The sequence below is a fragment of the Poecilia reticulata genome, chromosome 11, assembly GCF_904066995.2.
Source record: "Poecilia reticulata chromosome 11, P_reticulata-male-v2, whole genome shotgun sequence".
NCBI lineage: Eukaryota > Metazoa > Chordata > Actinopteri > Cyprinodontiformes > Poeciliidae > Poecilia > Poecilia reticulata.
The window spans coordinates 23436037-23450123 of record NC_088840.1 but is presented as its reverse complement, the minus strand read 5'-3'; the positions used below and the strand labels follow the sequence as shown (position 1 = coordinate 23450123).

The following is a 14087-nucleotide window of genomic DNA, read 5'->3' as shown; positions in this document are numbered from 1 at the left end:
TGTAACTAACCCTAAAATCAACTATTTTTGTGCTGATAAACTGAACACAAAGTGGAATAGTTCTCCTCTGCTCTGACCATGGGCGACGGCGTTCAGCAGAACAGGAAGTGAGATGGGTCACGCTACCACTCACTGCCTGCTCAGGACAGAGCAGGTCCCACATTCTCAAATTAAACCTCCTCTACAAAATACTTAATGCTGGAATATCTCAGTGACCCTCTGAGTTTTCTAAACGGGCCAAGAAAGCATCTGGGGTTGAATCTCACTGTTACACTGCAGTAGATGGTAAAATTCATTCCCTTGTTCTATGCTGCTTGCTTCACCCAATTGCTAACGTTTACCCGTGCCATATGTAATGAGCCAGTTCGATGCTAAGGATCTTGTTGGAAATTGACTGCGCTGTAACAACTGTCCTCAACTGTGAAGAGACAAGTGCTGAACTAGACGACTGTTAATGTTATTTTAGATATTGTAAAAGTGGCCAATATGGAATGATTGGCTTTTTTCACTTCCTCTGCTGCCATTGCTAAAACTACCAGCAAACTACCATTTTAAGACGGCACAGAAAATTCAAATCATTATTCACAACTTGTCCTTGTGTTCGCTGATTGGCCCAGTAGAAAATCTACCAGAGACAATCCAAGTCATGGGGAGGAAGCCCAAACTTTGCTATAAGCGAGAATCTTTTTCAAGCAGAATTGCACAGGAAGGCAGTGGCCAGACTGTCGCCTCAGAGCTGCCAGAGGAATTAGTCATAGTCTCTAAGTCCCTGTGATGGAGTTACCCAGCTTGGTGGTTCAAGCATGTGATGTAGCGATAACACAAAAACACACCAGAACCTTCACAGTGTTGTTTTATTCACAGAATTCGTCACACTGAAGTATGCTGAGAGAGTAAAGATCATTGAACCTAAGCTAAGTGTATCAGTAACAATTATTACAAAACTGAAAAGTCATTGTGCAGATCCGATATGTTTTACCCGATCCATATGTTTGCATGTCTGAAGACCGCTCTATACCAACCTTCTTCTTCTCCAAACCTCCTCTGGCTTTTGATTTTGCAATAAACTCATGTGATTGGTGATTTATGATCAGCCACAACCAGTTTAAAGAAGGGCTTGTTATGTGTTTATGATAGAGCTCTGAGACAGAAAAAGAAGGCTGCCCAGCCTGGTAGAGCTCTGTGAAAGGGGTGTGATGAGGAAGCCATAATACATCCCCAAACCTTGTAACCCAGCCTAAAACATTGTGGCACTTTTAACTCTAACCCTACAAAGATGCTTTAACCTTTGTTTAATTAGTGGGGTCTAATAAAAAGCCTCAAAAATAGTCTCTGGGTTAGCGGCCCCAAAAATTGTTCTCTTGTGTTTGGAAGCAGGGCCACACACAAACACATAATGGTGATGGTAATGGTGATTGTGGCTGATGGGTGTGTGTGTGTTTGTGTGTGTGTGTGTGTGCGTGTGTGTGTGTGTGTGTGTGTCAGAAAGAGAAACTGGGGAACACAGGCGAGCCATTAAGAGGCTAATCAACTGCCTTTTTTCCTTACTAATTATACAGAGCTGTTTCAATTACACTGTGGGATCCCTCAGTTTGAACCCACACTCACACACACGCAGACACACACACAAGCAGGTATCCCTTTATTTGAAATTTGTGGCTGCAAAACTATGCATTTGAAAGATTACTCTCTCCCTTTCCTTCTCTCTCTCTCTGGCTCTCACTGCTCAAACATGACAACTGTCCAACCTAAACACTCCTATAAACTTTGTTGTTGGTAAGACCGAGGAATCTGATGAAAGTGGGAGAAATTCATTTAAGAAGTGGGTGCTTGTTAATCAATTAGGTGTTAATTAAAGAGCAGAGAGGTGTCTGGGGTCCAGATAAACACTCCACTATGGCTCCACTCTGGGTCTCAGTTGACTTGAACCTTAATGAGATTATCTTTCACTTTTAATTTCACCTTTCTGTCTTCATCCATCAAGGTTAAATCCAAACTGGGGTGTATTGCGGCGGTTTTGGTGTGGAAAAACAGAACTGAAAGGGGCATTTTAATAGAGGGTTTCTCAGGAACCCACTTTAAACTGTGCTTATGTCACCAGAAGAAAGCTTCATGAGCTGGCTGTGTTATGGATGGATTTCAGCTCCCTCTCAGTGTCCAGTCAATATTACCAATTGATAAAACTGGAATACAGTAAATTGAATTTCTTTGTGTCCTCCAGTAGGAAAGAAAGTGAAATTTAAAGGAATGTGATGTGGAAAAAGTGCATTATCCAACTGAATGCTGACTTTTAAGATCTATTAGGCTTTTTTCCCTCCAGAAGGCACCTTATGAAATATTCAGCTATCATGGTTTAAATATTACGATATTGAAGATCCTCCTTCTTTTCCCCTGATGCAGCTCTTTCCCTCTGTCTGCTTTATGTATTTAATAGACTTGTTGATGAGTTTTGTTAGTTGGTTTCACAGTGCTTTCCAAAAGCATTCATCCTCCTTCAGACATTTTTCATTTTATTATGTTACAACCTCATTGGGATTTTCTGTCACAGACCTACTCAAAGTTGTGCATAATTATGAATTGAAAGAAAAATCAGACGTATTTTTTTAAACCACAGTTGCATTCTGAGTTACTAGAGAAGCAAGAGGAAAGCCATCAAAAGCGGATAATTGTATATATGCAGCTCAGTATTTCAGGGATTTGGTTTATTCCTTGTTTGCTTTGTAGAAGCCATGTTATTATTATTATTATTATTATTATTATTACTTATAGTTTCTCTCTGCTAGTCTCCCATTGCTTGTTTCACCACCTGTTCTCTGTGGGCATTTATTTTTTTCAGTGAGGACAGAAAAACTGGTTTTAACACGAGCAAAACAGGTCAATCCCGAAGAAAATACATCTAGAGGTTACAACATAACCAAAACAAAAAGTTTGGAGTACAGTGGCATGGTTTGGATCGTGAGTGTCGAAACTGAATCATCAACTTCCATCCTATCAGGTGAATTCACATTAGAATGGGCTTTCCAGTATAAAGCATAGGCTTTGATCCAAGACATGCTATTGTAGATCAGGTACATGTTGTAATGGACTTACAGAAGAGAGAATCTGTAACGAGATTTGGGAATTTATGTTCACAGATTCTCCTCTGTCCAGTGTTGCTAATCTTGAGCTTTTTTTTGCAAAGGAGAGGAAGATATTTCAGAGGTGCAAAAATAAAAAAGACATACCCCAACTGGATTGCAACTGTTATCCATGCAAATGACGGCTTAAAAGAGTTTAGACCTGAATATAAATTCACAGCATTCTTTTACAGATTTTTTATTTTTATGGACTTTGAAAACCCATCCATCCATTTATTCTCTATGCCCACCGAAAAGGGTTAAACTGGCTTGAATACCTTCAAAGGACATTTTGTCATGTGCAGCTCTGTATTTAGTTCCTTGTTTTCTCTGTAGAAACTGTATTTTTTTTTGTATAGCTTCTCTCTGCCAGTCTCTATTGATAGTCTCCCATTGTGTCTATTCCACCACCTGTTCTCTGCCTCCAGTCCACTCATCTTCATTCAGACACCTTTTATCTCTGACCCCTCTGAGTATATTCCTGAGTTTATGTACGCACATTGGTTTTCTTGGTTTACATGGCAGATCATCGGCGTTTCCGGCTACATTTGTGTCGTTCTTGTTTTCTGCTCACTTTTATTTCTGTGCTGGACCTTGTTTTTTGGGGGGAATTCACTTTGGAGTTCGGGGTGTGTGTCTGCTCTTCTATTTGTTTAATAAAACATTGTTTTTCTTGGCGCTGGCCTCATGTGTTAGTCTACATTTGGGTCCCTCTTCTAACACCACTTCATGACAGCAGTAGCTTCATTATTTTTGGTGCTCGCTCCACTGAGGGCAGAAAGAAGAAAGGGCCCATGCTTTTGCATTATGTAAAGTTGAATAGATGGACCAGCCAATTTTCCAACAGATTTCACTGCAGTCTCATCAGCCGGGGTGTGAGTGGAACCGAAGCTGGAGACACAAAGTCGGTTTCAATTCTTTTTGTGCCAAATATGAAAGCAAATATATCTATAAAAAAAGTTAGTTCTGTAAAATAACCTGCTGCAAACACATCTTTACAATAACAATGAAAACATTTTTTGATGAAGACTCAAAAATGGAATGAAAATATGTCATGCATAATTAAGTAATCCCTTAACTTGACTGATATTTTTATGAATATATCTTCTATTTGCTGGCTGAGTAAAATTTTTAAATTATTTACGAATAGAAGATTAATGTTTGTTAAGCAAATTGAACATGGTAGTTTAAGTCAATCAGAAGCTACATTCCTATTGTTTAAGCGTTTATATTTCTTGATTCCATATTAGAGACATTTTTACTTCCAAAGAAAGGGCGAATACAGAGTATGATTTTTGTTTTTAGTCTCAGATTAAACTCCTCTCACTCCAAAACACTGCTCTCACAATATTTTTTTCACATCTTTTCTAAAATATTCGACTCCTCCTCAACAGTATGTCTCTATGACCAGATGTAATGTCTCCTGCAAAAATATTTTCTGTTGTATATTGCACATCAATGTTGACTTTTTCTGCAGGGATGAAACCTGCTCTCTAAAGTATGTTTTATTTATTTTTTTCTTGTGGAACAAAAAGATGGTTGTATAAATGTTAAGGCCAGCAGAATAACAGGGTGTTTACATCCCTGCCTTCTTTAGGACATGCTTGTTGTGCTCTTGCAGTTCACTGCAGAAAGATCCGTAAGCAGAGAAAGTTCAACAGCAATGGGTTTCTCCAAAAAAAAGCTGGTTTTAAGGATGGAGCAGAGCAACTTCAGAAGCATGAAAAATTTGTTTAGTGGATTAGGAAAATTAATATTAGAGTGAAATAAAGGACGTTTGCTATCTTACATTTAATGCCCTCAGTTTGCACCCGTAGTACCTCAGTGAAAATTCAATTTAATTAAGTTTATTTATATAGCACCAATTCACAGCACATGTTGTCTCAAGGCACATAAAAAACAGATTGTCATATTGTTTTATCTAATGTAAACCAATGTCAATTAAAGCAGCAAATTAAGTCTGCATCGGTTTAAGGAAAATGCTAAAACTCTCTGCCCGCCTACAGCCTGGGGATTGTTCTTTTGTTTTTTTCTTTTTCCACTATTTGAATTTAACAAGTTGTTCTAGCTTCAATTTGTCCTAAATTATCACATTTTTCTAATCTAGCTAAGATCCTTTTAATAGTGGGCTGCTCTGTGCCCTAAAGTACAGAACTGTAAGTCAAACCAATTGGCCGGCCTCCTCTTAATGATACTTTTTTTTCCAGATGATTATCATTTATTGTTCAGGCTATAATACTGTCAACACTATGATAAACCGAAATGGGCAAGTTGGGGAAGCTGTTCTCTGTAAAGTTGCTCATGGCAACTATAAGGAAAAAATACAGTTGCTGCTTTTAATTTTGTATCTGCATGATCAGATGCATACGAGATTCAAATTTCCTCTCACAGTCTCCGTGGTCACACATTTCAATAGTTATTAATAACAGTCCCCTCTTTGTATTAGAATGAGATCAAGAGTATGATGAAGAGAGCTAGTTTCTGTATATTTAACAAGGAAGAATAGAGAGTCTGAATTAGAACTCCAGGTAATATTTCACAGATAACATTTTCATGAATTCATTCTCCTGTATGACGACTTTATCCATATTCAGCACTAGGCACACGTGTAAAATGTGAATAATTCACTTTAGAACTCAGATTAAAGGGACAGTACTCTAACATAATTCAGATTTCTTTGTCAGGTAAAAAATAAAAAGAACAAATAAAGTCTGGCACCTCATAGAACTGATTCCAAATATAAAATGTATGTTTTATAATTGGAAGCAGCTAATTAGTGTCTCAAAATCTCAAATGGTGCCTTAACTATGACCCCAAACAGAGGCTTCATGGATGCAGAGCAGGACCAAACAGCGGAGAGAAAAGAGGAACCGTCTTAATCATAGCAGGAGAAATCAAACAGGTTGAGTCCACCCTCCAGATGGAAATTTGTGTTTTATTTTAAAGTTTGTCATCAGTTTGTCTACATTTGTGTCTGGTGTAACCTTCAGTCCTGCTGTTCCACTATTTACGCAATCGGGACAAAAGGCACTTGTTAGGGACCAAGGTTCTCATTGTCCCATGACACCAGCACAATAACAATTCATTGTTAACTCCTAATACATTCAGTGGCAGCTGCACCTTCAACACTGACTTCTCTACAGTAAGAAAATCAATATTTCATTAAAAGCTCCAGAATCTGTGCAAAGGTGGTTTAAATGTTTGGGAGGAAGGCGCCGACCCTTATTATGAATGCCGTAATGAATTCAGGACATCCAACAGTCGGTGCATCATCTCTGAATATCAGTAGGATAGGAGTTAATTTAAACCTTACATTGATTAAATTGGGTTTGAAGAAATGAAATGCAACTGAAAATAAATGATTGAAGCTGTGTGAGGGGGTAGCTGAAGTTAGTTTTTATGCATTCATTTACTTTTCTTCAAGACTGGCAGCAGTAAGTAACTTTAACTCCTGGTTTAAAAACACGCCCGGCCTCCATTTGCATTCATTCAGTCATGACACAACGGTTGAGCGATACCTTCAACCAAACAGAATTTTTATTAATCATTGCATCTGACAGCATGATTCCACAAATTAGGCAACATATTGGCCATACAGAACTCAGACGGCTAATTATGTCTGATGAATGTATGAGTTGTGTTTGAATAATCAGTGTCCTTACAGAATAAATCTAAGTTTCTGGCGTAATGAGCAGGAGATGATCATCCAGGCTGTTGTTTCCTGTTAATATTTTTCCGAGACACTTTCAGAACTCCACCACTCACGGTGTCAGCATGTTGGGGTAGATCTACTACATACATACTGATTTGAACTTTTTGCAAACTGTAGTTCATTTTTGGGGAGTTCAGGTATGTTTTGCATGTTTAGATAATTATCCCCCTTGTTTTGGAAGGATGTTTCCTCTTATTTCTTTTAACTTTATTGCTATGAAGCTATGTAACTGGGGGCAAAATGTATATTTTATAATTGGAAGCAGTTAATTAGCATCTCAAAATTTCAAATGGTGCCTTAACTATGACCCCAAGCAGAGGCTTCATGGATGCAGAGCAGGACCAAACAGGGGAGAGAAAAGAGGAACCGTCTTAAAAACAGATCCCTGACTTCAACATTTCTCCGCCAGGCTTTCTGGCTACTCAGTCAGAAAGAAATTTAAGAAGAAATGATCAAAACAAAAGAAGTGAATCTGCAGTGCTGCCCAACAACTGATGGATCCAGGACACATTTCTGTGATATTTCTTTCCTGCTGACAAGAAATGAAGCTGTAATGTATGTAGTATGTAATGACCATCATGAGACTGTGATACACCAACAGTCTTCAGTCAGAGGCCTCTTCAGATATGTTGCATGACTGACTGCTACCAGATATCCTTCCTGCCCACAGCATCGTTTCCATGATGACTCTTTGAAGATTAGATTATGGGAGTTTCATCAACATTTAATTTCCCTTTCATTTACTGATTCACTGATCATTCTTCAACTAATGCAAAATCTGGTGTGAAACTACAAAAACAAAAATACATCATTGGTCAACATTTACTATTAACAGTTAATTTAAAATCTAGGCAATAATTTTAAGGCATTTGACATTTCAGTTGACATGTCAGTTGTTTAATGAGATCCAATGGGACAGGTTCTTGCAGTATAAGTGAAATATGTCTTGCAAAGCATGAATTAGAGGTTAACCTTTGTTATGAACCCCATATGTATATTTAAGACTCTTATTTTGCATTAGGAAATTCAGTCATTTTGTAGTTGTCACCCGGATAGAGTCAGATAAACAAAATCGCCTGTCAGACTGACTGAAGACACTCGGTTACATAAACCCTGAAGAAGCCTCCGCTATCTTGAAGTTATTTAACTGGCAGCATTTTGTGAGGGGGGAAAGCAGTGACAGGTTGGCAGACAAAACTATGTATGATGTATAGACTCTCTGATAGGACTGCAAGTGCCTGGCTGTTATCGATCATAAATTGTTGCCCCTGAGCTTCCAGTGGATACTAAATTTGAAAATTATTTGTCACAGTTTTAAGGCAGCTGGAGCACAACGTCTAAAATCAAGACAAGATGGATCATTCCAGAATGAACAGAGATACTTTAAAGCACAGTTTGAGAATTATGAAGCATTATTATATTATTATTTATGAGTTTGTGTTAACACAAAAAGGAGGCAAAATAATTCAATATAAACATGAGCCAAACTTTAATTGAAGTGTTGCGCTGGTTAGAGATTGCTTAAAACACAGTTTTAAAAAAAAGAGGCGACAGCCTTTTGAAAATTGAGTTTATTTTTGTTTGCAGTAAGAAAATCCCAAACTTTTTTCTTGTCTCTCTCAACGCTGTTCCTCATCTGTTTTTTAACTCACCTGTGTAGCTTTCAAACTCCCGATCTGATCTCGTGTTCTTCCTTTCATAAGCAGTAGAACGTTTTCAGAAAAAAAAGAAAGCTCTCGGATTTGTATAATCTAATTGTATGTTAAGAATCCATGATTACTGTTCTGTGACCTGACAGACTGTCTGAAATAAAACATATCACTACAGCCAAGACTGTAAAGTATTAATTACCATTAGTATAGTATTGCCATGTCAATGGCCAAATGATCCTTATAACAACCTGTTGTGTTCATAAGAGATGATCTAAGTTCATTGTTGGAAAATTATTCTTTGAAGTTGCAAAGATTAAACTATTACACCATCAACCCTGCGGTGAGAGGAAATGTTGGTATCTGAAGGCAACAGCTATTAGAACACCATTACAGAAAACATTGTTTCTGACAACTTTATGTTCCTCCCAAAGTGTTTTCTGGTAATGCAGAATAGTTAAACATGAATGCAATTTACTGGAAGTTATTCTGCTAATTATGTTCATTAGGAAAACAAACAGAGAAAACATTTCCATAAAGATGATGTTCGTTAGATTTTGCTCTCTTATTTACTTAAGGACCAAACATTTCTGGTGATATATCTCTTTAAAAAGAAATGTCTTTTTAGGCCTCAGTTCTTGTTTTTTGTTTTCTTCAGTTCAATGATTGTGCCTCCTGATTTTTTTTACCCAAATATCAGCTTTCCCTGAAGGTACTTGACCCACTTGACTCTTCTTCCTTTCTTTTATGTTGTGTGGCTTTTGTTTCTTATTTTCTATGAGACTCCACTGACACTCTCTGCTATCGCTGTTTTTCTCTACCTTCTCCTATTTTTCTCTACCTTATGTTTGAGATTCTTTATCTATTTTATTTTTCAACTTTGGTTGCACATGCGCCACAAGTAAAACAAAAAAAGAGAATCCTTTTCCATTTTCGTTCTCCTGTACCTTCCTTCTTCTGTCAGTACCTGGGAGTTACCAATGCTAAACAATCATATCTGCTATGCTTTGTGTCTTGCTGTAGAAAGCTGACCTGGCCGTCGCCGGCTTCACCATAACCTCAGAGAGGGAGAAGGTCATTGATTTCTCCAAGCCATTCATGACTCTGGGAATCAGCATCCTCTACCAAGTGCATCTGGTGAGTTCGCCTTTACATTTTCAGTTTTGATTAAAGCTGCAGTAGGTAACTTTTATAAATAAAATGCTTTTTACATGTCTGTTAAAACTATCACTATGTTGTGACAGTTTAGTATGAGACAAATAATCAAAAAAAATCTCATATTTTTTCACAAGAGGAAGAACTAAGACCTTCCTCCTGGCTGTGGTTGGTTGTTTCTGACTAGGAGTTGTGTGTTTCTGCAAAAAAGGACCTCAGGGAAGCAAAGGAGCTTGATTTTTCCTACAGATTATCTGTCTGATGTTATACTGTCGCACCAAAGGGGCAGTTTTAAAACATATGTAAAGACAACATGTCGCTTATAAGGGTTAGACACTTAGCTTTAATGGTTGCTCTACACCTCAGTCTGAAAGAAAGCACTCCTGGGAGTTCACAGTGGAACGGAGCCACACATAGTGTAGATCATGGTGGTTAGGAATCGCTCCACTCCACTGGTGAAGTGTGCAGCGGAGCAGAGACACATTCAGTGTAAATCCAAGGTCACACACTTTCTCAGTTTCTCTTTTGTTGTCGCTCTCAATGTCACTTTCATCTCAAGGCAAATTCACTCTTGAGCTTGTACTTTTTCCTTTTCAAGCTTTGGAAACCCCCTTGGTAAAAACCCATATATTAGCCGCATCGCTTTGTTCAAAGTGTGTGAAAAAAGTAACGGCTTGTTGTTCGGAAATATGACATGATACATTGTTACGTCTTAGTGGAATATTATGTTAGAATGTCTGCATGTTTCTGCTGTTGCAGCAATATGTGTTATAAAAACAAAGTTATTTTTACATTTACAGTACATTTACTATTACTCCTTGAACCTTTTCATGATTTGTCATAATAAAAAAGAAGATTCACAATTTAAATAGGAGATGACAGGATTTGTTTTCCCTTCAAATCTGGCTTTTGTTGGAAGCAAGGAATAAGAACTTTTTTTTTTCAACTAACTGGTTAAGGAACCCAACCAACATGTGAAAGAAGGTGCAAAGCTGACGCTCTGAACAGAACATGCCAACCATGAAAAATAGTGCCGTTCATGTACTTTTCTTCAGGGAAAGGGAAACCAGCCAGAGTTGATTAGAGGAGGGAAGAACTGACAGTAAATAGAGACAATCTTGGAAAATTTAAAAAAAAAATACCTCTTGGGGTCTGCAAAACAGTTAGCAATGGGCCACATGTTGATCCTTCCAACAATCCTGAACATGCAGCCTGATCTGTGGCTTTCTATGAAGTCTGGAAATCAGAGGATTGTCTTTCATCAGTTTCCAAATCAAATTATTAAATAAATAAAGAAAAAACAAGGTGGAAAAATTTTAGAGCTTCCAGACTCCATTCTTTATTCCCTTATCTAAGAGATAAAAAATAACCTTTTGGAAACATAGATATGATTTCTGATATTGATTGGTAAAGAAATAGAATAATAGTTACAATCTGCTTGCAACATCAAACATAAATGTATAAGCATTTTTCTTGCATTTACAAAGTTTGCATATTGAAATATTAAAGTTATCTTGAGTTTTGTCCTTAATATAAATTTTAAAGTGAAATTTAAAAAGTCCACTTTTATTCATCGCGCCAGCGGCGTTGCGAATAAAGTTGTACAGACTGGAGCGTGGAGTGTCTGCACCTGATGTCATTTTATGTCTGCGACCTCTCTGTGTGTTTGATTTGAGGAATTCAGAGGTAAAAAAAAAAAAAGAGCTGCAGTTGCATCAGGAGCTTCCTTCTCAGCACGAGCTGTGCTGCTGGAGGCGCTGACAGTCGCTCGACCGCTAGGGTCACACAGTCAAACTGAGTTTCCAACAAAGCAACAGAAAGAATTACTACAAACACTGACAAAGCAGAGGCGGGGGTGCTTTTTGGGGGGCAGATCAGATAAAAGCAGAGCTGAAAACACAGATAGAGGGCATGTTTTTATTTTTATTTTTTTACGCACCGAAGGTATAGAGGCAGGAGCTGCTGCTTTAGATTGTGAGTTTTCAGCCTCTGATGGGGGATGGTTGACTTGGGATTCCTGACTGGAATCTAAAATTTGGGTTTTCTGCTTCCTGAGTCTGACAGACCTGCAGATTCAAGATTTGTGACAGTTCTGAAGTTTTCAAATGCTGCATGCTTTTCATGTACAAAAAAAGACCTTTTGAAATTTCTTGTGGGATTTTCCTCTTTATTCTGTTTTTCAGTCATCACTGATGTTTACTGAAGACGGATATAAAACGATTGCAGCGAATGCTGGATCTTTTATCTTTATTCATATTGTTGATTTGCTCCAGTGTTATAAAGAGCATTATAAACTTATGTTTTACACTATGAAAACTGCCCCCCTAAAGGAAGAAGCAACACTATTATGTTTCCATTGAATGTTTGGAAATTGTCAGATTTATTCCATATTCATAGTAACTTGCTTTTTACCTCTTGCTAGATGTTATATTTTTCCCACTAATTTGTAAAAAAAGAGCCAAAATATTTAACATTTATGGCATAAATTGACAGCAGTTCCATTAAAATACTCTTTTTTAAGTGATAGCACCAGAAACATTTGGTGCTTGAGTAAATAATGAGAAAAAGAGAGTAAAATCTGACTAAAATAATCTTTACAGAAATGCGTTCTTTGTTTGCTTTCTTAATGAATATAATTAGCAGAAGAACATTCATTAAATTGAATTAATGTTTAACTATTATGCATTAAAAGAAAACACTTTGGGAGGAACACAAAGTTGTCAAAAAAACGTTTTTCTGTAATAAAAATCTATTATTGTCAAAACTAAAAAGAAATTTGAGGTTATAATGTTTTAAAACTACATCCGGCAAACAACAAACGGCAATAATAGACAATGTGTATTTTGTATTTTTATATATTGAATTAGTAAGTATACTAAAAATGAAAATGACAAAACATATCTTTCAATTTATATCCCTTATTAACTAATATCAGCTAATTGATTTTTGTATAAAAGCAATAAAATGACACATTTGTTAAGATACTGTCAAACTGTGGTATTTTAATTCAAGTTGACGATTCAGTCAGAAATTCATGCCAGTCCGTGCATTTTGCATATCTTCCTGCTTATGAGCTGGAATAATGCGGCTCAGTGTGTGTTTACCTAAACAATGCAGCAGTTTCTCATTTACAGGTGAAGCAAAATGCAGCATCAGCTCTCCAACAACCACACCGAGGGAATACATCACACCAGTCCTGCTTAAATTATGCCTGCTCCCCCTTTGATTAAACATTTTATTGATTACTTTTAAATCACTACAAGCTCATCCCCCCCACCCCCACCCCCCGCCTTTATTTTGCCTCCACTTCCTTCCAGCTCTAAGCCTCTTATTGTGCCCTAGAACCCTTAAATCAGAGAATCAATTGTTGTTTAAAATGCCATGGCTCACACTTAAACCAAGGGAGACCATGATTTTAGTGTTTTAGATCCAAAACAGTGAAAACATAGACTGCAGTTACTATAGCTGCCACATTAAAAGGAGCTTTTTTTAACCCTTAGGAGACTCGGGTCTAAATGGCCGTTTTGGTCTAATTTTGAATTTACCCTTATATTTTCACCATAAAAACTATTTTTTATTTAATTGTTTGGTATCATTATTTTCAGCACAACCTAAGCTTCATGATTTTACAATGTTTGTTTCATTTTGACAAAATGCTTTATCACATTGGACCAAAAAAAACACAAAATCAAAATCAGAGTAGAATTTTTTTTAATATTTTTACTATGAAATTCACAAAAATGTTGAATGAACCATTTTTCCAGCCTAAAATGAAACTTTCTTTTGTAAATTTTAAGAACTTGTGTACAAACATAGCCAAAAACTAATTAGTATACATATGTTTACAGCCCATTGCGGGCAATGGCGTTTTTTTTCCCATTATTTCCACGTTGTCTGCATTGAAGTCTGCCGGGAGATGAGTCACACAAAATCACAACCAATCAGAAAATTGGTTGCTTCAGACATGTGGTACATTTGAGGACATCAGAAAAATGGACTTCATGTTGCATTCATTCACTTTTTGATCATAAAACATAACTTATCGCAGTACATCTGGGCACCACAAGGGCGCGCCCACACAATCGAACATATTTCTGGTTTTATTTGGAACTAAATATAAAAATCAATATAAAAACACTACTTTTATACAGTTCAAAGTCTCTAATGTCTGACATTAGGTTATTAAAAATCTGATTTATTTGGAATTAATATGGTTCTCTTCTGTATTTTGCTCGTTTAAATTTCTGTACCCAAAACTGGTAGGAAATGGGCCCCTCCGGCCTTTAAAGGAGAAGCTATAGGCAATGAATGGCTGGAGGATTTAAATCTAAACTCTGAAGAAATACACAAACTTTTAACATTTACTGAGGTCACAGCGCCCCAAGGAACACTCAAATCATTAGTGATGGGTTTTGTGCTCTTCGTCTGATTCTAGCCACAGTCGAATTCTACAGA

At 37.1% G+C, this 14087-nt stretch overlaps 1 protein-coding gene across 3 annotated transcripts in view; it reads left to right on the top strand.

Annotated features, from left to right (window-relative positions):
- LOC103472527 (glutamate receptor ionotropic, kainate 5-like) overlaps positions 1 to 14087 on the top strand; it is a 201173-nt gene that overhangs the window by 161074 nt on the left and 26012 nt on the right. For all 3 annotated transcript variants that reach the window (XM_081612224.1, XM_008422226.2, XM_017307584.2), the window contains exon 14: positions 9501 to 9614. In XM_081612224.1, the coding sequence (XP_081468350.1) occupies positions 9501 to 9614 (114 nt within the window). The remainder of the gene's footprint in view (positions 1 to 9500; positions 9615 to 14087) is intronic.